General features: G+C 40.3%; 2 protein-coding genes across 2 annotated transcripts in view; one reads left to right on the forward strand and one right to left on the reverse strand.

Annotated features, from left to right (window-relative positions):
• Positions 1 to 1,205: 1,205 nt before the first annotated feature.
• POLR3F (RNA polymerase III subunit F) lies at positions 1,206 to 24,093 on the reverse strand. The gene is made up of 9 exons (XM_089686509.1): positions 23,937 to 24,093; positions 18,048 to 18,165; positions 13,815 to 13,882; positions 11,687 to 11,754; positions 10,663 to 10,775; positions 10,270 to 10,413; positions 8,858 to 8,965; positions 3,631 to 3,822; positions 1,206 to 1,577 (listed from the first exon to the last, which is right to left on the reverse strand). Exons 1-9 carry the CDS (start codon positions 23,990 to 23,992, stop codon positions 1,500 to 1,502), a joined length of 945 nt encoding a protein of 314 aa, XP_089542635.1. The 5' UTR covers positions 23,993 to 24,093; the 3' UTR covers positions 1,206 to 1,499.
• Positions 24,094 to 24,370: 277 nt separating this feature from the next.
• DZANK1 (double zinc ribbon and ankyrin repeat domains 1) overlaps positions 24,371 to 26,489 on the forward strand; it is a 78,363-nt gene continuing 76,244 nt past the window's right edge. Inside the window, exon 1 of the mRNA XM_089686511.1 lies at positions 24,371 to 24,551. The gene's annotated coding sequence lies outside the window, so the exon portion shown is untranslated. The remainder of the gene's footprint in view (positions 24,552 to 26,489) is intronic.

The raw sequence follows: 26,489 nt of genomic DNA on the forward strand, positions 1-26,489 counted from the left end.
TAGGGTCCTTTCAGACAGACATTTCCATCAGATCAGCATGTGAGGTAGCTAAATGTTAGTTTGTAACAAGGTGAATGTAAATGGGTGTGCGTCCTTTACATCCGACTACCTCTGAGTCACTTTAGGTTTAGGGAAAAAAAAAAGTTTGAAATCCTTTTTTTTTGTTTTTCAGTCCTAAACATGATGGATTAGAGGTAAATGGATGCAATCACAAATATGACATCCATTCCATTCTGATCCAGTGAACAGATCCTCTGCTGATTGGAAAACAAAATGCTGCTCATCTGAACTCTGATCTACAAAAAAAAAATAGCACTAATAAGATGTTTCCCAGCAACTGTGCAAATCAAACCTGCCTCATTTAAATGCAATTGAAAATACAGAAAGGAGTCAGAAAGTACAGCAAAAGCTTCAAGAGGCACACTATTGAGTCTGTCTAGAGATGTGTGTGGTCACTTTTCATGGGATGACACAGAACTTAGATTAACCACTTCCAGTCCGGACACTTTTACCCCCTTCCAGTCCAGGCCAATTTTCAGCTTTCAGTGCTATCACACTTTGAATGACAATTGAGCGGTCATGCAACACTGTACCCATATGAATTTTTTAGCATTTTTTTGAGACAAATAAAGCTTTATTTTGGTGGTATTTATTCATCACTGGGATTTTTATTTTTTTTGCTATGTAAATGAAAAAGTCCAAACATTTTGAAAAAAAGTGTTTTTCTTATAAAATATATACTGGTTTCCTCGTCTTTTTTTTTTTTTTTCACGTGTGCAGGGCCCTTAAAGCTGCACTGAGGGACTCATTCTTTACCCCATTTCTTTAATCTTCATTTTTTTTTTTATTTTAATTTTTCATACTCAAGAAACATACAGGGAATGCTCTTAATATTTCAGGATGATCGAATAGGCTGGAGTTCACCTTCGATTATAATATAATTCTTTCAAATACTGGTGGTTGCATGTGATTGAATTAATTTAATGGCTTGAGCTCTGGTTAAACGTGAATGCATACAGTATCTTACCTTACCCTGCATCTGACTATCCTGTATACTGTTGCAAATTTTGTACCTTTTCCGTATGTCTTTGAAAATAAAAATAAAGTATTAAAAAAAATAAAATAAAATAAATTGCACTGCACCAGTGTGAACCTAGCCTAAAAAAAAAAAAAAAAAAAAAAAAAAAAAAAAGACATGCAAAATGTTTACAACTTACTAACATTTATTTAGTATAATAAATACATTTTCATAGCATTTATGGTTCTTTTTGTAATGTTTATTTAGAGCCTGACAGGTGAAGAATTAAATAAAACTACATTGCTCTTTGATTTTGCCCTACTTTTACCAGAAATGATATCAAAAATGGAATCTGAATAGCAATAAAAATTGTAAACATATAAAATAAATAATTTTGGTACAGTTTGTACAATCGGATACACCAAAGTGTGTCACGCTTACAGGTAGCTATCTTGCACTGTGTTAATATCTCCAATCTCCATCAAAAATCCAGCCACTCAGACATATATATACAATTAGATGGGGAAATATCGCCTCCATCCTGACAGTCATCAAAAACCTGTCCAGGTAAACAAAAACAAAAGTAATGTTAAATGTAGGTACAAACAATAGATATATATTAATATAATAATCATACTGGTATAGGCTCTACAATACTCTTAAAGCAGTATTAAACCCAAAAGTAAACATTTTTATATTACAGCTTACAAATTCTTATATGGGATGGTTGCACTAATTTCCTTTTTTTAGGCTTTCTTCTATTTTCATCTGGTGATCCTGCCACTAAGTCTGGTGTTTTGCAACAGAAAAGCTCTCTTGCAGTTACAGGAGGCGAGTCAAACCATTTACCACTGCAAGGGGTGCTTAAAATGATCAGCTTTTATTTATTTTTGTAAAACCTTTATCCCAAAAGAAAAAAAATATTTGCTGTAACTGAATATAAAATATTAGCTGGAGTTCAGATTCAACTTGTTAGTGTATTTAACTCTGCTCATCCATCTAAACACTCTCCTCCTCCCAGATTGACAATGCTGCTCCATGCTACTGTCTAAATCTGCCCCCTGTGCTCATTCATCCAGAGTGGTGTCTGTATAACTCAGGAGGCATGTTACTGGCCAGATCACCAAGTGAAAACAGAGAAACAAACAGCCTAAAAAAAAAGAAAGAAAACTAATACAGCCACTACATCTAATGATCGGCAAGCTGTAATATAGTATATTTTTGGTTTTATGTTTAATAACGCTTTAATTCTGCTTGTCCCTTGATCCAGAAAAAGGTGCAAGGATGAATTCATACATCTAAACTAGTGGTGAACTGAAATTAAAATTCTGCTGTCAAAACCGAAAATTTAGGATGCACGCACTTGGCCGAAAACTGAAAGTGTGACAGTTTAAAAAAAAAAAAAAAATTAAATTAAAAGTGGTTGTAAAGGCTGAAGGTTTTTACCTTCATGCATTCTCTGTGCAGCATCCCCCCAGGCTGCCCCTAATATCTAAGCTCCCTCTTGATCCAGCAAACTCCGTCTTCTCATTGGAAATCACAGCCACTGAGCCAATGAGAAGAGAGAGGAGGCGGGGAAGAGCCACAGCTCCATGTGTGAATGGACACATGGAGCAGTGGCTAGGGAGTGTGCATTCTTGGGTGCCCCCAAAAGCAAGCTGGTTGCTGTGGAGGCACCCGACAGGAGGGAGAGGCCAGGAGAAACGGCGGGGACCTGAGGAGAGGAGGATCCAGGCTGCTCTGTGCAAAACCACTGCACAAACTAGGTAAGTATTTACATGTTTTTTTTTAAATTTATGCCTTTAGAATTACTTTAATTTGTTTTTGTGCTGACGTCCAGGGCACGCGTGTTTGCGCTGACGTCCAGGGCACGCGTGTTTGCGCTGACGTCCAGGGCACGCGTGTTTGCGCTGACGTCCAGGGCACGCGTGTTTGCGCTGACGTCCAGGGCACGCGTGTTTGCGTTGACGTCCAGGGCACGCGTGTTTGCGCTGACGTCCAGGGGACGCGTGTTTGCGCTGACGTCCAGGGGACGCGTGTTTGCACTGACGTTACTAGGGGGGCATTTTTGATTTAAGTCAATAGAACGCAGCATGCCATTATTCAGCACCTTTTTTTCTTTATCGCCAAAATGGTAAAAACCTTAATTTTCAGCTGATATAACGGTGCATCCCTAATCTAAACATTCTCCTTTGCAATTTTTTTTTGTATTTTAAAAGCATTACAGACACTGGGGGGTTTATTTACTAAAGCTGGAGAGTCCAAAATCAGACTCCCTTCTGCATAGAAACCAATCAGCTTCTAACCTCAGCTTGTTCAATGAAGCTTTGGCAATGAAACCTGGAAGCTGATTGGTTTCTATGCAGAAGGGAGTCTGATTTTGGACTCTCCAGCTTTAGTAAATAAACCCCTGGATGTCTCCAAACAATGAGCAAGTACCAACACTACTGGGAATTGCTAATGTTCACCAGCAATCTGTCAGCACTGCTTTTCTTGTTAGAAGAGCAGGGGAAGAGAAACATACAGCAAGCACATACAGACATGAGCAAGTACACAAAGATTAAAATTAAAACTGTAAACTGAGAAGTTACAAGTCGCATAGGCCAACTTACCGGGCACAGGCCACAAGGAGTACGCACTAAACCTGCTGGCTGTATGATTGGGTTCACGCCTCTGTAGAGTTTCATTTGTCCATCAACACTACCCACTGTCCCTTCTTTAGCTGCAATTATTGTCATTTCTACCTTCCCGTCATAAATCAGAGTGTTTAGAATAGTTTCTATGTCTTCCATTGATAATTCAACCTTTTAGAAAAAGAAATGATTAAAGAAGGATTACAAAATTTTATTTCTAAAATCACACATACATTTTGTTGTTTCTGCTATCATCCAATATAGCATGTAGTAGAGTATGAAAACACAGGTTTTAACACAAAAAACTACAGTACCTAAAAATCTTCATAGGTGACACTTTAAAAGCCTTTACAGTTTAGAGTTACACAGGTTTGGTATTAGAATTATTGCTCTCACTCTGACATTCACGGCGTTAGCTCACGTATGTTGTGCGAACACCATTTATATTTGCACGAGGGACCAACGTGCGTGTTCGCATTTAACAGGAGCATGGAGAGGGATGGGGGCGTTTTTTTTTTTAATTAATTTTTTGGTTAATTTATTTATTTATTTTTACACTGTACCTTTATTTATTTATATTGAACTTGATTGTTTTCGCAAGGGAATAACAACCACTGTGATAGCAGCCGTCATGACAGATCCTCTTTATGGAGAGATCTGGGGTCTTTTAGATTTCTCCTCTGGCCTCCAAAGCATCTGATCAAGCAGAGATTGGTTTGGTCAGATGCTTGTACAAGGTGGTAACAGCTTATCAACAACAAACCAGAAATGATAAAATCCTCCTCACTTCCAGTTTCTGAGGTCAGAGAAGAGAGGTGGGAACTTCTATTCCTTCCTCTCTTCCCAGTGAATGTGATCTAACTGAAGTGTGAATGAGCCCTAAGAACCAATTTAACTTTGCAGTTGGATTTAAGAAAAACTCTACTCAACGCTGTTTAACTCTAAAATGTCTTCATTATTCTTTTCTGTAAATGCAAACTGAGGTTTATAATATAAATAGCCTGTGTACATGGTAGAATGAAAATTCTGGTTCCAAAAACGAAAATTCAAAATGCACTTGGCCAAAAACCAAAATGCGTAGTTTTTAAAAATGAATATATATTTTATGGAAAAAAATGTACAGAATAAAAAAAAAATTATATATATTATATATCTCAATTTTTTTGTAACATATGAAGGAGGATGTTACGGCGAGTAAATAGATACCCAACATGTCACGCTCTGAAATTGTGCACGCTCGTGGAATGACGTGAAACTGCGGTACTTAAAAATCTCCATGGGTGATGCTTTAAAAATTTCTACAGGTTAGCAGCGTAAAGTTACAGAGCAGTCTAGTGCTAGAATTATTGCTCTTGCTCCGACGTTCGTGGCGATATCTCACATGTATGGTTTGAACACTGTTTACATATGTGGGCATGGCCTACATATGCACTCATCACTACGTGCGAGCACGGGGGGGACGGGGCACTTTAAACTTCTTTTTTTTAATTTATTTAAGGTTTTTGTTTTTTGCACTGTCCCTTTAAAAAAAATGTAATCACTTTTATTCTCATCACAAGAAATGCATGTATTCCTTGTGATAGAAATAATTAGTGACAGGTCCTCTTTATGGAGAGATATGGGGTCAATAAGACCCCACATCTCTCCTCTACAATTTAAAGCATGTTAACGAAAAAAAAAAAGCATTGATCTAGTGCTTTAAAAAAAAAAAAAAAAAAAAATGGCCGGAACGGGAAGTGACATCGGTCCAGTGGTGGCCATCTTTCCTTCACTCATCTCTATGCCCAGCGTCTGGATCGATGGTTTCTCAGGTAAGGCTGAGAACTACCGAACGGCGGCCGGTGGCTGAGAGGTTTTCGGCACCTGTATCGGTGCTTTTTTTTTTCTTTTTGAAATGTTTTGGCAACCAAATATTCGGTGCATCCCTAGTACATGGCACTCCTAAGGCATGGGATGGAAAACTGGCATGAAATATGAAAATTTCTGCTCTCTTGAGCTGTCCTGTCAATCAATATGCTACAGGAGTGGGTGGGCAGGGACACAATAGAAACAAGGATGTAAAATTCTGGACTTCTAGTTCATTGCAAGTTAAAGGTTAAAAAAGGTTGGTTATATTTAGTGCTCTTCATTAGCTGCTTACATTTCTGTAACTCATCAAATAACCCACCTCTATTCCAGATTTACAGTGCTCAGCATAAATGAGTACACCCCTTTTGAAAAGTAAGATTTTAATCATTATCTCCATAAACACAAGAACAATTTCCAAAATTTTGACAAAACTGAGTTTTATAGAACCTTTGTTTAGCTCATTACATGAAAGTAAAGTTAGTAATATTACTTAGATTACAAAATCTTCAGGGTTTGCTCAAATTAGTTGATGCAAAAATGAATACACCCCACAACAAAAACTACTCCATCTAGTATTATGACCTCCATGATTTGTAAGGACAGCACCAAGTCTTCTAGGCATGGAATGAACAAGTTGGTGACATATTGCAACATCTATCTTTTTCCATTCTTCAAGAACGACCTCTTTTAGGCTCCATGCACATGGGGTGTTTTAATAACGCTGGTAACGTTAGCTGTGTGAAGTCACATTAAAAACGTGAGTTGTTCATCATTTTTTAGTATTAGCGTTTTGCCACTTTTTTTCACATTTGTTTTTCAGAGGTTTTTTTTTTTTACCAAAAAAAGTCCAAAAACGCTGGTTTGCCGCGATTTACTGCGTTTTTCAGCGTTACAGCATTTTTACAGCTAAAAAAACTCCTCTAGAAACCCAATAGTCCTGGGTTTTTTTCCAGCCAAAAAACGTTGATTACAGTCTGTGTGCATGGACACATAGGATAACATGCTGGGGAGTTTACTGGCTGTAGGAAAAAAAAACGTCAAAAGCCAAAAACAGCCGCTGTAAAAACATCCAGTGTGTATGAGGACTTAGAGCCTAGATGCTGGATGGAGATTGATGCTCAACCTGTTTCTTCAGAATTCCCCATAGGTGTTCAGATTAGGTTCAGAGACATACTTGGCCACTGAATCACTTTCACCCTGTTCTTCAGAAATGCAGCAGTGGCCTTAGATGTGTGTTTTGGATCATTGTCATGTTGAAAAAGTGCATGATGACCAAAGGCATGGAGTGATTGTAGCATCTTCTCTTTAAATACAGAGAAGTACATCTGTGAATTCATGATACCATCAATGAAATGCAGCTCCCCAACACCAGCAGCATTCATGCAGCCCCACAGAAGGACACCGCCACCACCATGTTTCACTGGAGGCACCATGCATTTTTCTTTGTACTTCTCACCTTTGCAACGCCATACAGTTTTGCAGTCATCAGTTCCAAAAACATTTATCTTGGTCTCATCACTCCAGAGTACAAAGTCCCAGTAGTTCTTGCAATTTATACTTTAGAAATATTGCTGCAGCAAATCTCACATGTTAAGACAGTGACCTGCACATTCATTATATACGATTTCAGGTGTGATTTAAATTCGCAAATCGCACCGGTATGACCAGGCACTTTGACTTTCATTGGCGTGTATTCATTTTTGCTACATGGTCTTGAATGAATTTGTTAGGAAAAATAATTTTTTGTGTGTACAAATTAACAAATCTTGTTTGCAATCAATGGCCCACATTTGTGGGAGTATTTTGTAGTATAGTGTCCCATAGAAAATGTTGATTCTGAAAGGAAAGTAAAAGGTTTTCTGACAAAAAAAAAATAGATTCATGGTTCATTTATACTGTTGTGTTTAACCTCCTTAGCAGTATTCCCGAGTGTAGCTCGGGGTAAAATGTCAGTACCAAAAGCGGTAACCCCGAGCTACACTCAGGCTTACCATGTGGCGTTGCTCAGGGAGTCCCTGCAGCACTTACCTTGTCCTTCGCTCCCACGATGTGTCCCCTGCAGCGTCCCCGGCCATCTCCTTCGGCCGATGCCGGCATCCGGCTTCCGTGTTCCGGTCCCTGTGACGTCGGGACGTACGGGCGCCGGAACCGGCGGCAAATTTGAAATTTTTTAAAATGACTATTACATAGTAAAACATTGCTGTTTCAATGCATTTCACATACATTTTGTCCCTACTGCTTTGTCCTGTGCCCTGCCTGCATTTTGACTGTTCTTTCTGCCTGGAAACTTAGAAAAGTCCATGGCATCCAAAAAGCGCCCCTTTACGACAAAAGCGGTTTTAGATCAGCTAGAGAACAGTGATAGTAAATCAGAACCACTTGCAGAATTGAGTGATAATGATTCGTGGGGAAATTCGTCATCAGACACTGAAAACGATTTTGCGACTTTGCTCAGCGATGTGCGAATTTGCCTCTGTATTTCAAATTTCAGTGTTTTTGGTTTGATTATATTATTGAATTAAATTTATTATTATATTATTATTTTTTATGATTATTAAATTATCATTTATGATTTCGGGTTTCAAATTTCATCCTATCCGGGATGTTTACTAGACTCTTATTCGTACAGATTTCAGTGAGTTATTCCTAAAAATTACTGCCTACAATAAAAAACTACATATTTCCATGCAAAAAAATGGTACCGTTTTCAGCACAAAAAAAATCGGAAATAATCAGACCGCCGAGGAGGTTAAATGCATGTATTTTGACATACTAAACTGCAAGGGTTGTGGTGGGCCATAATAAAGATTGCATCTGTTCCCATCTCAGCATTGCAGTGTAGCATTTTTTAAAAATACAGATAAACAGCCATTGACCAAGGCTTTTGATTAACTGTTACTACTATAAAATGCATGTTACTTATGCATTTTAGTACGTTGAGAGGTCAAAGTCAATGGAAAGTAACAGTAACGTTTTGATACAGTAGTAACAGTTAATCAAAAGCCTTGGTCAATGGCTGTTTATTTTACCCACTCCAAATACAAATTTAAAAATGTATTGGAAAACAAGTCAAGACGCATGTTAATGCACAAAGGAAACACGCGTTTATACATGAAAACGGTCCTTATACCACTAATAAAACACACCTCTACACACATGTACAAATCAAAACCTTTTGATATTTTGATCTGAACCTAACCAGGAACAATTAATGCAGCAGAGGATAACCACTTTCAGCAACACATGTATCTATGCTCCCGGTAAGTAATCTACCAATACCAGATCTGTACGGATTGTCTTACAGGCACAAGCGATGGATTCTACTGCACCTACATAACTTTAGTCTTGTATTTTTTACCTTGCTGATGCCAAGCTCACAGATAAATTTCCAGACTTCATGGGATGATGCAAAAGAACTGTTTCTTTGGATCATTGGGTTTTGCTTACTGTCCCTGGCTGCTTCTGCCTGTTAAATATGGGAAAAAAGTAAGCCTTCCTTTATATTGAACAGTGATGTTAATCATTTGAAAATCACTGAGTAAAAGAGGTTCTTTTTATAAATATAGGAGTCATTTGCACAACGGCACAAAGCAGTTTGCTTTACAAACTGCTGGGAGTTCAACGTTAGTAGACAGCAACAGAAATGAAGAGGGCTGTGGGAGAAAAAAGCCAGGAGATAGCCTGTCGGAGTCACATGAACAGCAATATTCCAATCACTGACCTCTCTTTGCAGCCTTAAGTAGATAGAACTCCAAAGGGCAACATAACTTGCACACCATGATTCACATTCTATGAATGAGCGATATCCACTTTTGGTTATAAATGAGTTTACTGAATATTTGTAAAGGTTTCAAGAAAAAAGTGATGAGATTATGTTTAAAAGAAGGGGACATACTGATGACTTATGTACACCTGACTACCTGTTAAGGAATGCCCTGCAAGAAAATTTTCAGCTGTCATTCTGATGACAAAGACATGACGGGAAGTGAGTGGACAGCCCTAAATGGGGACACCTGTTAAATGATGAGATTTTGCCTCATTTTGATGATATTCCATATCCTTCTATTATAGTGACTTTGATCAAATTTTGCCTTCCCCTTTTTTTTCTCTCCTAGTAGCAGTGCTAACCATGAAAGACAGTGAGGACAGATCTCCCCAATAAACCTGAGAGATTTAAAGTCTTCAACATTCTCTAAACATACAAGTGAAAAAAAAGAAAATGGCTTCATTTGGACTTCAAAAAAGTGTACACCAGTCATTTTTTCCTTTTGAAAAAGGAGTACATACTTATCAAGTTTTAAATTGTGGTCCATGACACAGCTGGGGAAATTTTACTTCACTTCCTGTTCCTGTGGCAGCAAGATAAAAAAAATGAGGAGAATGGCTGACACTGAGGTAGGAAGCTACAGCAAGGACAAAGTGACACTGGTTCTAACTATTCTCCATTTTATTGAAGAAAAAAAAAAAAGTGTTTTTTTTTTTGCAGACTGTGCTCCCACTGGAGAGATTTTCATCTTCCTGTGCCAACAGCAAGTAAGGGAAAATCCACCCCATTGGGGACACATATTGCATATAAAAACCTAAAGAAAATGTTCCCCATTCTGTCCAAAGTTAACATAGACTGGCTTTAACCTATGAATCCCTGGTGAAAATATTGTCTGAGCAACCAAATTTTCCAAATACTGTATAAAATGACAAATTTGTAATACATCCAACTATGGACATATATGATCATAAACAAACACAAACATAAAATTCTAAATTAATCACCTTCGTTTGCAAGAATTTAAAACACTGCTGGTTTAATACTTCGACAAATTCAGACTCAAAGTCCTGGTCACTGTACCATGCTCCTCCCGTCACGGAGCGGTCAGGCTGTACATTATATAGCATGTACACTTTCTTTTTTGAAGCCTGATATGAAAAACACACAAGCTTAAAACAAATAAAACACACACACACACACACACACACACATATATATATATATAAAAAAATAAATAAATAAAAAATAATTAACGTACAAAAAAATAAAATAAAATTATTTATATATATATATATATATATATATATATATATATATATATTTTTTTTTTTTAATTAATGTTACATTTATATATGGTGCAAGTATATATAGTGTAAATACATTTATAATCAATTTACCGCTACTGACTTGACCGCTTTAATTAGCTTCTTGCTTTCCATGTTCTTTAGAATTTTATTGATTTCAGTGAGAGGAAGATTACTTTTGTATCGAATGTCTCTGCTCCATATGCCTAAAAAAACATGGACAAATAAAATGCATGTACGGTAGTTTTAGCTGCACTGCTCCTACATATTGCCTGAAGACCTGCTGAAAGCAAAGTTGTTATCCATATCAATCAATGATCAATGATTTCCCAGTAAATTTGGTGTGCAAATGCAAACTCTGCTTAAAAATGTGGGAAAATATTGCCACAGCTTTCAATTTACCATCTAAAGCTGATTATACATAGCTGGAAATTCACATGATTTCTGCTGAGTTGTCCGAAAATCAAACTGTGGGTGGCCATGTCAGCATCAACTTTTGTAGAAGATGCCAGGTGGAAAATGATCAGCCGAACAGTGACTGCATTCAACCAGACAGTGACTGCATCCAATCAGATGGGTTTTGCTGTTTGGGGTATACAGCAGCTGCAGGTCTCGCTGGCTGCTGAATGCAATAGCTGGCACAGGAGATTCCTCCATCCAAGCTCTTCAGTGTGGATAGAGGAATCAGTTTGATTTCTATTTGGATTTTAGATATTAGAGAAATCTTTGAGTGTATGCCTAGTTTAAAGTAGCAGCGATGCAAGACATTATCAGCCCCAAAGAAGCTTTTAAACTGTAAACCTATATAGAAAGGTTTGGCTGAGCATCAGTTAAAGTGTATGTAAAAGTTTATTACACATACTATACAATTAAATGGAAACATAAAACCAAGGAGAAATCAAATTATTTTATTTAATGTATGTGTTGCAAAATATGGCCTATATGAATTTACTTATGTATGTGTTTTATACATTTTTAAATGTCCTGTAATAAGTATTTATATATTTTTTTATCAATACTGCATTTTTTTAATCTGGTGTTAGGAAAGATCCATTTCATTTTTTTGCTAGTTGAACAAACATTTGTAATAAAAACCACCCAGTTAACATAGGAATACCTTTATTGCCAGCATCCTCGATAATCTGATACACTAACTTTTCCTGATTGTCGGATCCCTTCATTTTACTGCAAATGGAAAAGAGAAGAGTGAGACACCCTGAAATAACTGTTTGCTTAGAAAAGTTGTACTTTGTTTTCTACAGAACATGAGGCTGTATTAAGGAACAATCCTATGATAACTCTGCCCATGTAGTGACAGCATATTCAGGAAAAGGCTTCTTTCTTCCAAGTGTAATCACACAGGTGCTTTGCTTTGACACAGAATGTAAACATATGAACAGCTAAAAGTAGAATTCCAGGTTTCATTTCACTTTAAGGGCTTGTTCACACTTGACTTCTTCCCAAACGCCCCTATAGCATTAGACAGACATTTAATGAGCTTTGTATGGGCGTTTTACAAGCGTTAAAAACGCTCCCCAAATGCCCTATGCGCAGTTGTGAGGTATTTTACAAGCATTAAAACTGCACCACAAATGCCTATAATGAACTTAATGGTATTAATGCCTCGCAAACACCTCACAAAAGTCTGCCAGGCATTTGAGGAGTCACCATAGACTTGAATGGGAGGCGTTGAAAGGTTTCAACTCTTCCTGACTTGACATGAGGCGTAAATTGTGACGCGCCACGAACGCTTCAGTGTGAACAGCACTGTGTGCTGCCATGTGTAGCATTTTCATAGGTGTTTCAGGAGCATTAAAACTGCCCCTCAAACGCCTGCTTTCAACGCTAGAGTGAACTGAGCCAAAATAGTTCCTTTGTGCCAAGCTGGTCCAAACTAACTCCAGTAATAAACTATGCGCTCATGGTGTGTGTACTGTAATATACTGAAATAGAGTCAGCTACACAGAGTTGAGCTGTGTACTGGCAGCAGTATGGGCATATTCCTGTCTGCTGCCGTAATTAAAGAGAGTCAGGTAAAGTGCTTCTCCTAACATAACACAATCATCAGTCCCTCCCCTCATGCCAGGGTACTAGGTGTAATCCTAGACTCCCATCTGTCCTTTCACCCCCAAATCCAATCACTGTCCAAATCTTGTAGACTTCACCTCCGCAACATCTCCAAGATACACCCATTCCTAACCTCGGAAACCATTAAGCAACTCCCTTGTTATATCTCGCCTTGACTATTGTAACTCCCTCCTCATTGGCCTACCTCATCACAGGCTATCCCCTCTTCAGTCTATCATGAATACTTCTGCCAAACTCATCCACCTTACTTAACCATTCCGTATCTGCCACCCCTCTCTGCCAATCCCTCCACTGGCTTCCCATTACCCAACGGATAAAATTCAAAACATTAACAATAACGTATAAAGCCATTTATAACTCTGCCCCAAATTACATCACCGATCTTGTCCCTAAATATCACCCAAACCGTACTCTCCGCTCCTCGCAAGACCTCCTGCTCTCTAGCTCCCTTGTCTCCTCCTCCCATGCTCATCTCCAGAGCTTCCTCCATCCTCTGGAACTCTCTACCCCAATTAATAAGGCTATCGCCTACTCTGCTCACTTTTAGGCGATCTCTGAAAACCTATCTCTTCAGGGAAGCCTATCCTGCCCTCAGCTAATAATGGAATCTTCTATTCCTCCTACCAGTCTATCCCCCACAGTTACTACCTTTTGTACCACTAGCCCCTCCCTCCTAGACTGTAAGCTCCAAGGAGCAGGGCCCTCTTGTATTGAACTGTATTGTTGCTGTATTGTCTCCCATTATATTGTAAAGCGCTGGGCAAACTGTTGGCGCTACATAAATCCTGTATAATAATAATAATAATTCTCCTCATTCAAGAGGTCTTTTTATCTATGAACATAAGACACCCTCTGATTTGTCAAGCAGGAGAGGTAGGTGGATGATGTCACTATTTCCATCTCAGCCAATCAGAGGAAGAGTTGTATTCATTATTAAAAATACAAGGATTCTTCTGAATAGCAGAGAAGATCTCCACTCAACTCTCTTTATTTCCAACAATAGATGAGGCGTGGCTTATACTGCTGCCAGAACACAGCGCTGCTTACTATATGTAAATAATCCTGCTAGTGTACATTATAGCACTCACAGCAGCCACATAGATATATAATGAAAAAAGTTTTTTGGGTCACTCTAGTGCTTAGTCATGACAGCTCACCCAGCGGTCTGTGTGTCTTTCAGTCTGTACAAAAGACCTGCTCCACTTCTAAGGAGATCCAGCTGACCCTAAAATGTAAATAAAACAAGACATGGTTTAGTATACATGAATACAATAAAAATGAAAATTATGATGCTAAATAAACTGAACTTTTTTTTTATACACACATACCATGTATGTTTATGCACATGTGTGTGTGAATAAATGAGTACACCCCAACAGATTGGTCAGAAAACCAGTATCCTACCAGACATGTTACATGCTTCTATTGCTGTGATTCCAAAACCTGGAAAAGACCCACTGATGTGTTCCAGTTATCGACTTACATCCCTTCTGAACAGTGACATTAAAACTCTTCACTAAAATCTTAATTGAATGACCTGATGCAACGTCTCATTGAGACTGACCAAGTTGGTTTTATACGGACGAGAGAGGCCAGAGATGACACCATTCGAACACTAAATGTTATCGAGAAAGTAAAGAGATCCCGCATCCCTCTTTTACTCCACGAATGCTGAAAAGGCGTTTGATTGGGTGGACTGGAGGTTTCTTCAAGAGACACTTTGATCTGTCCGAATGCCATCACCTATCCTGACATGGGTCTCTGCCTTATACACTAATCCTACCATCTGGGTGAACGGATTTGACTTCGCCTTTTTCTAATCTCAAATGGTACCAGGCAGAGTTGCCCCCTCTCACCCCTAATATTTGTTCTTGAGCCTTTATTCCGTCATATAAACAATAAGACAATATTAGTGGGGTCCAGGCAGGTACATACCAACACAAAGTGGTGGCCTATGTTGATGACCTCTTATTTTTTTTATTGCTGAACCGCTAACATCTCTGCCTTCCTTGCTACAAGAGTTGACACAATATGGTGCTCTAAGTTTAAAGTTAACCTCCAAAAATCGGAGGCTTTGAATATTTCCATACCGGATCCCACACTGGCGAGTCTCTGCCCCTTTTTTCCATTTAAATGGGCTACTCATTCAATACAATATCTGGGGATGAAAATTCCTTCCAATTTGAATTATGTTTTTTCCTTGAATTTACAGCTCTTCCGGACAACGTTGGCGGCCAATCTTAGGAAATGGGACACCCTCGCCCATTCCTGGTTCAGCCGCTGCAATGTACTTAAGATGAATACAAAGCCTAGACTCTTGTACTTGTTACAGGCCTTACCTATCAAGACACCCCAGAGTTTTGTCCATGCTGTACGTTCAGCGGTCGTACAGTTCATTTGGTGAGCCAAGTGCCCACATATCAGCAAAGCGCTACTGTTACGACCCAAGCTCAAGGGTGGCATTGGCTTTCCAGATCCTCCCCTGTACTATACAGCTGTACATATGACACGGGTAGTGGGTTGGTGTCGACACAGCGACTTAAAATTATGGGTTGAGCTGGAACAGGAGATGGCTCATGCCCCACTCGCGGGATTACCTTGGGCAGGCAAGCCGCACACTTCCTATTTGGCCACCCATCCATTGATTGATCCTACACTGGCGGAGATAGACAGGTTATTCCGCCTCTCTTCCTTGCCTAGATTTTCTTCGCCTATGACGCCAATCATTGGACACCCAGGCTTCCTCCAGGCCTTATGGACACAAGTTTTACAATGCAGACCCCAAAGGGACTTCTCCGTGCCTACCATTTTCTTTGACCATCTGGCTGGATTCCCATTCAGACTCTATTAGATAGACGAACACCTATTGCACTGGATTACTGAAGAGCCCTCCAGCTTTCACACTTTTTGTGTTCTATGCCTAAACCTGCACTCTTCCCTCAACAGCTTCACTCCTTTGAGGAGGGGGCCCGATCTTTGGGTCTCTCTCATATTGCAACAAAACTCTGTTGGACCTCCATGCAACTGCTGATCCATCTTTTCTAACAAAATGGGAGAGGGACCTGCAAATGAGTTTTACTGAACCTCAGAAAGAACGCACCCTCTTTTTTGCACAAAAATCCTCCCTCTGCAGAATATATCAAGAATCCTCTTGTAAAATTAGCACATGATGGCCAAACTATTTCCTAATCAATCTGACCATTGCGAACTACACCATGGCACTATCCTCCATATATTCTGGGAATGCCCCAAACTCCAGACTTTCTGGTAACCGGTCCTTCGTCTCATCCACAAACTTACAGACATATCCTTGCACAATAACCCAGCTGCAGTCCTACATTAGTATCATTATACAGGATTTATATAGCGCCAACAGTTTGCTCAGCGCTTTACATTGTAGTGGGAGACTATACAGTAACAATACAGTTCAATACAAGAGGGAGTTGAGGGCTCTGCTCCTTAAAGCTTACAATCTAGGAGGGAGGGGTGAGTGGTACAATAGGTAAAACTGTGGGGGATGGAGTGGTTGGAAGCGTAGAGGATACCAGTATTAGCAAAGGATGGGATAGGCTTCCCTGAAGAGATAGGTTTTCAATGATCGTCTAAAGGTAAGTAGTGTGGGTGATAGTCTGATAGATTGGGGTAGGGAGTTGCCGAGGATGGGTGACGCCCTGGAGAAGTCTTGGAGACGAGCATGGGAGGAGAAAATAAGGGGGAGATAAGGGAGCTACATAATCTCACTCTCGTGTCAAAGAAGCACTATCGTAAATCTCTTCTCAAGCATCTTCTAAATGCGGAACGGGCAGCATGCCAAGCCCCTGGAAACAACAGGCAGCCCCTACTGTAGCCCACTGGCTCGCAAGAGTGAATGACACTGAACAGATGGAAGACCTAACTTCTGTTATCTGGGACAAATCAGAGGAACATAACACCAGGTGGTTTTACTGGGAGCTCTTCCGCATCTCAGACGAATACCTCAAATACACATAGTACTTGCTTTGTACGCATGATCTAAGACTTTTCTGTAACATGGTACCCTACTCCTCGGGGGTCAAGCCGCCCCCCAACCACCACTTTCCATCAAGCATCCAGGCTCTAAAAGAAGTCGTTTTTGAAGAATGGAAAAACATAGATGTTGCAATGTCATCAACTTATTAATTCCATGCAAAGAAGATTTGGTGCTGTCCTTACAAATCATAGGGGTCATATAAAATACTAGTAGTAGTAGTTTTTGATGTGGAGTATATTCATTTTTGCATCACCTAATTTGAGTAGAACTGAAGATTTTGTAATCCAAGTTATATTATTATCCTTATTTTCATGTAATGGGCTAAATAAATGTTCTATAAAACTCAGTTTTGTCAAAATTTTGGTAATTGTTCTTGTGTTCATGACAATTCAAAAAGGATGTGCCTTACATGGGGACACTGCCTGCATCAACATGCAAAGACAGCCCAGACTACACAAACACAAGACATGCTCTCTGCTCTTCCTCCAAGGGAAACAACTGACAGCAGCTCCTGCAGCAAAGCCTCGTGCATTGAATTCATATTATATCGAACAACCCTGCGCAGCTAGAAGATTAGGATCTGTAGGCTGCTGCTAGCAACTAACAAAAGTGGGTGTGATAATATATCAATTAGGATGCTGCGCTGCCACTGCTATAACTGTGAAAAGAATAAAAATACATATATGAAAACCCCTCTCTAAAAGTAGAGAATGAGTTTTTGTGACGTGCTACAATATCCCCCTCAATGGGTGAATGTGTGGTCACATCTCCAAAAGATAAATGTAAATATCAATTTAAATCCAGAACAAATGTATCATGTTACAATGCACTTCACTCCTCAGTGGGGATGCCTAGATAACACTCTATAATGAATAAAAGAACGTACACCATATACATATTATAAGTGTTTAAACCGAAAAAATTCTTACGGGACTACAATACACATTCCCCTAGTACAACACTCTGGAAATTGTGCAAGAAAATGCCCTTAAAAGGACCAATGCTCAAAAAACCAATATATGGATCATTTCATCCTTATAAAGTCCCGGTACTACAAAACACCTTCCACATCTTATATACAATACAATGTCACCATTGTATATAAGATGTGGAAAGTTTTTTGTACAGTTTTTGGTTGAAACACTTTTTATTTAAAACACTCTTGACCCATTGAGAACCTATGGTAAGCTTGGAGTCAAGTGCTCCACCACCCTGACTCCATTCACAATCAATTGCCCTAAAGTGTGCACGTCACACTACTGCATAATCCCACAACAAGCATGATTTATCATGCATTACCGCAACACGGTAGTGTAATGTAATGTTGTTATACCTTTAATGACATCTTATACCCCTTCACCTCCCATCCCTTAAAACTTACAACGGACAGTAAACGGTTGATTGCCATCGCTCTCTGTTTTGCTTCAATGTGTGGCATCTCATTCTGGATAACTTGGTCTGTAATTCCATGAGGAAACTGCTGACACATCTCTATAATCCTTAAATGTAAAAAGAAATGTAATTAAAGTTTCCGTTTTAGCCAGAGATTTCAGATTCAGAAATTAATAAAATACAAGATTTGATCATTGAACAATACAGGTGTTATCCATTTTATCTCTTCCAGAAAGAAGTACGATTAGTACACCAACATTTGTGATCCATTAAACTCCAGCTATGATCTTTAGGCTCATGTACACTGCAGCTCACGTTTAGGAGCTGTTCAGCGTTTTTTTCAGCAGCCCCTGAACTCACCCTAATGTTTTCCTATGTGTCCATGTACACATCTTTGTTTACAGGCATTTGAGTTTACAGTCGTTTTTTTGAACGCAGAAAACTTGCGTTCAGCAGTCGATTTCATCACTGTTTCAAACACAAAACGCTTATAAACGCTGCAAATCGCGTTTATAAGCGTTTGCAATTTTTTTTTTCCATTTCCCCATGCTGTCCATAGCCTTTTCATCATGAAAAATGCATGCAAAGCATTTTCAAGGTACTCAAATGGACAAAACACTGAACACAGGATGTTCCTACTAAGCTTGTCACACATTGTAATGACCAATTCACACCTCGGACCTCTCCCCCCTTGGAAACAAAAGATATGTTAATGACCATTCACACCTCAAATTCCTCATGAAGACCCCCTGCCAGGTGGCCTTAATGACTCAGTCCACCAGACACCTTTCTCACCCTTGGAAACAAAAAAATTGCGGCTGCTTGATTAACCGAGCCGCAATGACATCACTCCAGCAGGTGCGGCTGTGAAACACCAGGAACCGAAACCTGGCTTCCCACATCCAAGATGGTGGCCCCAGGGACCTGAAGAATAGTAAAAGTAAGGACAGCACTGGACTCCTGGACCTTTAAGTGTGTGTTTATCAAAAGTCAGAAGTTACAGTATTTGTAGCGGCTGATTTTTTTTTTTTTCTCCAGAAATGACCAAGGTTCTTCTTTATAGCAGACCAACACCTATGCACTGCACACAACAAACGTAAGAAACATAAATAAATATTATATGTACACACACACAGGCGCACCTCAGTTTACGAACGCCTCGGTTAATGTAATTTTTGGTTTACGAATGAAAATCCATTGAAAATAATGCCTTGGTTTATGAATTTTTTTCGCAATACGAAGCGTTTATAGCGCCGGCCCCATGCCTATAATCTGCGCTTTATAAAGCGTTTTGAACAGATAAGACTTTTTTTTTACTTTTTTCTGATTATCTGACCTCCGGAATGGAGTAATTGGTTTTCAATGCATTTACAAATTAATTTTTAATCATGTCCCTGTACAGTATTTAAGTATTTATGCCTTTAAAGTGCACTTTATAAAGAGTTTTGAACAGCTAAAAAACTTTTTTTTACTTTTTTCTGACCTCCGGAACAGATTAATTGGTTTTCAATGCATTTACGAATTAATTTTTAAAGCGAAGTTCCACTCACCCTGTCAAAAAATAAAAGTCAGCAGCTACTAAAACTGTAGCTGATGACTTTTAAAAAACATCCACTTACTTGTTCCTTGGTCCCGCGGTGTGTCCCCCGCAGCCCGTTTCACCGGCTGTCCTGTATTCCAGGAGGCCGGCATCTTCAGTGTGGGCACCCGGCTGTGATAGCTTGCGGCTTCACAGCCAGGTACCCACTGCACATGCACGAGTATCGCTGCACTTCATGAATGGTCCTGTAGTCTTCTGGGACCTGTCACGTGTCCCAAAAGACTACAGGGAGGGAGGGAGGACACTTTCTTTATCCGATCGCCTGGGCAATCGGACTGGAAGTGGGAGAGGGTACCTGTCAAATTCGGGTACCCGCTCCCCCCCAAAGGTGTCAATCCTTAATAGGGAGTGGGGTAGCAGTCCTTAGAGCAGAACTTCCTCTTTTGGGTGGAGCTCTGCTTTAATCATGTCCCTGTACAGTACTATGCCTTTAAAGTGCACTTTACAAAGAGTTTTGAACAGATAAGACTTTTCTTTTTTTACTTTTTTCTGAACTCCGGAACGGATTAATTGGTTTTCAATGCATACCTATGGGAAACAGCATTTCAGTTTACGAATTTTTCGCAATACAAAACGCAGAACACATTAAATTCGTAAACCAAGGTACGCCCGTGTGTGTAAATATATATATATATATATATATATATACACACACACACATATACTTATACACACACACATTCTTAAAAATATTTTTAAAGTTAGCCCTGCCCCCCCAGCCACCATTCTTGCCTAAGTGAGAATGACGACTTCTGTGCTTTGAAGCCTCCTGGGAAATGGATGTCACATATACTAAGATGTGTTTTGATTTGTGGCAAACAGGCCAAAAAAAACTGCCAGTGCCAACGGCTTTTTGCTGGGAGATTCGAAAACATATGGCAGTTTGAATCCATGTCTTTCGCAGTGGCTGTAGCGTAGTGGTTAAGACTCCAGCACGGTGGGCAAGGTTGTAGGTTTGGACCCCACCTCAGGTATAACAAGGTATGATTTAAAAAAAAAAAAAAAGAAAAGGAGGGCACTCTCTGCATGGTTTTAGGTTTGAGCCACTCCACCGGTATTAAAAAAGGTATAAAGTGTATCCAGCCAATTGCCAGAATTGTTTCTGAATCTTACTTTTTCTACTGTTGTAACTATTGCAGGGCAAAACAGTTATAAAAGTCTCCACCACAAGTTCTGGGAAGTAGACATCCCACTGTTTAAATACAATAACATCAATACATACCACACGTTACTTAACCCCTTGGCGCTGGCGCCTCCCGCCCCTTTAAGGGTTTCAGAAGTCGGGAGGCAGGGTTTTAGGGTCATGTGACTGCCATGATTCGCAGTCACATGATCGGGAAAGGTCCCAATCGCAAGAGAACCGTGGGTACCGGACATGTGTGCTGGGAGCGCGCAGAGCGCGGGCTCTCAGCACGTATGTTTTTCTTAATTGCACGCAAATATACGGCCACTCGGCATCAAGGCCCAGACGCCGCGAGGCTGCACATTTGCGTGCGGCTGGCGCCAAGAGGTTAACCACTTCCCCTCCGCCCTATAGCAGAAATACTGCTACAGGGCGGCAGGTGTGTGCAAAATCACGTATATATACATGTGATTTAGTATTTCTGGGTAGGGGGTGTGCGCGGGCTGTTGGTGGCCTCACCTTCCGATCACTGGGTCCCGGCCGGTGATTCCCTGCTGTCACCTGGTGATCACTGTTTATTACCAATAGGGGAGAGACCTATATGTAACCAATACAGATCTCTCCCCTGTCAGCTCCCACACTGCTTTATATGGTTGTGCATAGCAGAGCCATACAAAGCAGTGTGCTTACAGTGGAAAGCACACATACAGCGCACAGTTAACCCTTTGATCGCCCCAGATGTTAATCCCTTCCTGCCCAGTGCCATTAGTACAGTGCCAGTGCTTTTATATCAGTATTGATCACTGCATTGGTGTCACTGGGGGGGTGACAGTCATTTCCCCCCCAGTGTCAGAATGCCCACCGCAGTCCTGTTATGAGTTGCTGATCACCGCCATTACTAGTATAAGAATGAAAAAAAAATTCCAGTATATATACCGCCATTTGTAGACGCTATAACTTTCATGTAAACCAATTAATTTACACATACTGGGATTTTTTTTTTTTAGCAAACACATGTAGCAGAACAGATTTTGGTCTAATTTTGATGACGAAATTTGATTTTTTTTATTTTTTTTTTTACTGGATATGTTCAATAGCAAAAAGTAAAAAAACTTGTTTTTTTCTCAAAAAATAAATAGCGCAAAAAATAAAAAAACTCACAAGCGATCAAATACCACCGAAAGAGAGCTCTATTTTTGGGAAAAAAAGGACAAATATTTCATTTGGGTGCAGCGTTGCGTGACCATGCAATTGTCAGTTAAAGTAGCGCAGCGCCGTATCGCAAAAAATGGCCTGGTCGGGAAGGGATGTAAATCTTCCGGAGGGCAAGTGGTTAAATTAAAAAAAAAAAAAAACATGCTATGAGCTTTTCAGGAAGGGTTCAATTACCCTTACAATTGGTGGTGGGGGGGGGGGGAATAAAAATAGACCGAGACGTGCGGCCCATGCTGGAAAACGTAGGTTAAAGAAAAAATATGTTTAGCCGCGTTTGCATACCACGTTTATGAGCGTTTGTGTTTAGAAGCGTTTTTTAAAGATAACCTCAGGAGACCTTCCAAAATGCCCAGAATGCTCTGAAAAACAGTAACAAATGAACTATTTCAGACATTTTGAGAGAAGTAGAGAGAGCAGAAGCAGAGAGAGCAGTATTTGTTGAGATTAGCTGTCTTTTTTTTGTGGTGTTTGGATGTGTTCCAACTCATTTCTGTGCAGAAATTATTGCAGCAGTGTCTAACATATTTTCTTTCATGCGAAACCTCAAAGTACGGTGTACCAGGTCCATTTGACTACCGGGAAAACACTTTGCATGCATTTTTCATGATGAAAAAAGACTCTGGACAGCATCTGGAAATGAAAGCAATAAAAAAAAATTTGAAACGCTGATAAAATCTACTCCTGATTCTGCGTTCAAAAAAACGACTGTAAACTCAACTGTCTGTAAACGACATAGTGTACATGGACACATAGAAAAACATTAAGGAGAGTTCAGGGGCTGCTGAAAAAAAAACACTGAACAGCTCCTAAATGTGAGTTTATCAGCTGCAGTGTACATGAGCCCTGTGAAAACTCCCTGGAGGGGTGAAACGCGTTGATGCATTTCTGTATAACGTAATATGTCACTTCCGGTGAGTGGAACACATGCCGGTGTGTGGCGTTCCTGGGGGCCATCTTGCTTATGAGTGGTGTCTGGTGATCCTGGAGGCTGGCTATATTCCTGTATGAAGTGGGGGTAAATCCAGGAATATCTGGTGATTGGAGGCATACTGACTGAGTCTAGGATTCCAAAAAAACCCTTAAAGGCGTTTTTTTCACCATTATCTGGTGAGTGTGGTGTATTATATGAGTACCATCTCGGTGGAAACACAGGTCAAGTTTTTTTGGGAAAACGACTTTCAGGAAAATAATTTTCTATTTTTTTATTTTTCACTATTGATTTGGAGTGGGACTTAATAATATTTTTTTCATTTTATATATTTTTTATTGCAGTGTGTATTTATTAATTTTCACATATTTGTGATGTTTTATGCAGTGTACATGAACCCGAAAGGTAAACCTTTTTATTTTTTAATTTTGGACAGAGTGGAGATGGATTAGAACACTTGCCAGTCTTTATTGCTGTCTGTGCCCCCGTTAGGGAGATTCATCTTCTCTATTTGTCCTGTTTACCGTTTTCATCGAAAGCAAAAGAAAATCCCATCTTTTGGGTTATCCCCAGAACAGAAAGAGAGAGGACATTTTTGGTGATCCTGGTGACAACCAAGGATACCTTTACTTTTGAGGGATTTCTTCTCACTTCCTGTTTTGGCTATGGGACAGGAAATGAAGGAAAATCTCTCCAATGGGAGACAGATAGCTAAAAAAAAATTAAATAAAAAAAAAATGAGAGAGGTTCTAACCCTGCCTTAGTCTATCCCAAATGAAAATAATTTTGCCTTCATTTCCATCTCATCAGTCAGAGGGGGCTGTTCATGCGGCAGCAAATAGACGCGTTCGGTGGGCAGTACCACCACGGAACATGACCCATTCTAACAAAGTACCCAGGGTCCAGCACACTGCAATTTAGTAGGCCTGGAGTCATAGTCATGTCCATCAGAAAGCCAGCTTGGACAGAAGAGAAGTGGGCCAGGACAGTGACCTCGGTGACAACGTCGTACCTGTTCTCTATTTCAGCAGCGTCCCCGCTCTCCTGCTTCACCTTCAAATCCGCCATCTCCCAGCTCTACTCTCCCACTCTACCGGGTGCACGCCGATCTCTCCTCTACACACACTCCATACACTTGGGCCAAACAGATCAACTGCACCTGCGCCTGTGTTCAGGAATCCCCGGCAGCCATTTTGTGTAGGGGCAAAAGTAAACCCTTCAATAAAACCATATAGTTTAAAACATGAAAAATCTATCATTGACCTATTATTATTGTTTATCACATAATCGAAGTGCTTATTCATTCCATAAGCTAAGCATTCGATTTCGTTTTACAAGCTATGTTCAATTTGCCCTTAGCGAGTATGGCCGCTAAGTTCAAGGCATTTCCGGGGTTGGGATTTCCGGTCGGTCTGTTGCAAGCTGATTGGCAGGGAAAGATCTGGGCGGAGATAGGAACCTGCATCTTTGGTTGCTAGGCAATGGGAGGTTGCCAATCACGGTTCTGGCTGCAGCGAATGTTCCACAGGGAAAAGCGTCTGTGGTAACGGGATCTGGGAGTGACAGGGGATCTGTCGGGTGACAGGGGATCTACGGATTGCTGAGGATCGTGTGAAATTTCATCCAGGTAAATGGGGTGTGTGGGGAGGAGGAGATCTCCTGTATATTAGGATGAAGGGAGGAGGCAGCAGCAATGAGCACACAGTACAGAGAACAGCGGCTGTCATAGAGTACAGGTCAGGGGCCATGCTGTCCTCTTGTCACCTCTGCCTCTTGCAGCTCCGAGGACTCTCATCCAGATCCCAGCAGGGACATATCTGTGTAGAGCAGACTCCTATGGTTTTCTCATACAGCAAAGTACATGGATTGGAGATCAGATGACGTCATGTTTTGGGTCATTACTGATGTGAATGATAAACTATCATTACAATGGAGGCCATACACTAGAAAATCTGATTGTACAATCTCTTTTAGATTGACCAAAACTATACAATAGGAGAGCACACCTAATCTATCCAGGCAATCTGAATCCAATGCACTGCATAGTTGACAGTAGATCTAAGGAGATTGTACAATCAGATTGTATAGTGCAGGGATCAAAATTTCAAGTCCTGAGCTACTAGCCAAGCCTTGAAGTTACTCGTGTTAAAGACGCCCCTCAAACGCCTGCAAAATTGCCTGCTTAAAAAGCTAGTGTGAACCTAGTCTAAAAATCTGCACATTTTTTTAACTATGTATAAATAAAATAAATTATGCATGAATGAAAAAAGGGACGAGGATGTGGTACTGTCCTGTCCAATCATGTTTTGTGTCAAAATCATTTGAGGGTAATCATTTTAGGGCTCATTTACACTGTTGTCTTTCAGCGTGCTCTGACGTGCTTAAACGCATGTCATTGTTCTCCATACATAAAGATAATTAGGAATTTACTAAAACTGGAGAAGACAGAAGCTGGAGCAGTTGTGCATTTCAACCAATCAGTTTCTAGCTTTCATTTTCAAAGCTTAACCGAGCAAGCTGAAGTTAGAAGCTGATTGGCTACTATGCATAGCTGCTCCACATGCTGTCTGTGCCAATTCTAGTAAATTCCCCCCACTGTCTGTTCCTATCCCAGGGCTGCAGTGCAGTGTTTTTTTTTTTTAAAAATCTGTCATGTTCGTTTTGCTTTTTTGCATTTTAGTGCGTTGCCAGGCCCACAGTCAAGGGCAGCATATCAGAATGCATTTAACATGCATTATAATACATTGGCAACTGGTAGTCACAAGTCTTGGTCAATGGCTGTCAACCCTTTCCATTCCAAATTCTACATTCAAAAACACATTAAAAACGTGCATCAAAAACGCATGTCAAAGGATATCCACGTTGACGAATGACAAAGCACCTGCCTAACGCTACAAAAACGGGATTAAACGCACCTGATTTATTATTATTATTATTATTATTATATTGTATTTATATAGCACCAAAAGTTTGCTCAGCGCTGTACATTACAATGGGAAACAATATATGAGACAGTACAGTAACAATACAATAAAATACATGAGGGGTTCGAGGGCCCTGCTCCTTGGAGTTTACAATCTAGGAGGGAGGGGATAGTGGTACAGGAGGAAATGGCTGTGGGGGATGGAGTGGTGGGAAGAGCGGAGGAGATCGGCAGTTAGGTGAGGGCAGGGTAGGCTTCCCTGAAGAGATGGGTTTTCAGAGTGCGCCTAAAGGTCAGGAGGGTTGGTGACAGTCTGATGGATTGGGGTAGTGAGTTCCAGAGGATGGGGGAAGCCCTGGAGAAGTCCTGGAGCCGGACATGGGAGGAGACCAGGGAGCTAGAGAGTAGGAGGTCTTGTGAGGAGTGAAGAGTACGTGTTGGGTGGTATTTGGATATCAAGTCGGTGATGTAGTTTGGGGCAGTATTACGGATAGCTTTGTACATCAATGTTAGCAGTTTGAATTTTATGCGTTGGGCAATAAGAAGCCAGTGGAGGGAATGACAGAGGGGGGTGGCGGATACGGAGCGGTTGGTAAGGTGGATGAGTCTGGCCGCAGAGTTCAGGATAGACTGAAGCGGGGA

The sequence above is a fragment of the Staurois parvus genome, unplaced genomic scaffold, assembly GCF_062004578.1.
Source record: "Staurois parvus isolate SC_StPar_1 unplaced genomic scaffold, SC_StPar_1.0 ptg000401l, whole genome shotgun sequence".
Taxonomy (NCBI): Eukaryota; Metazoa; Chordata; class Amphibia; order Anura; family Ranidae; genus Staurois; species Staurois parvus.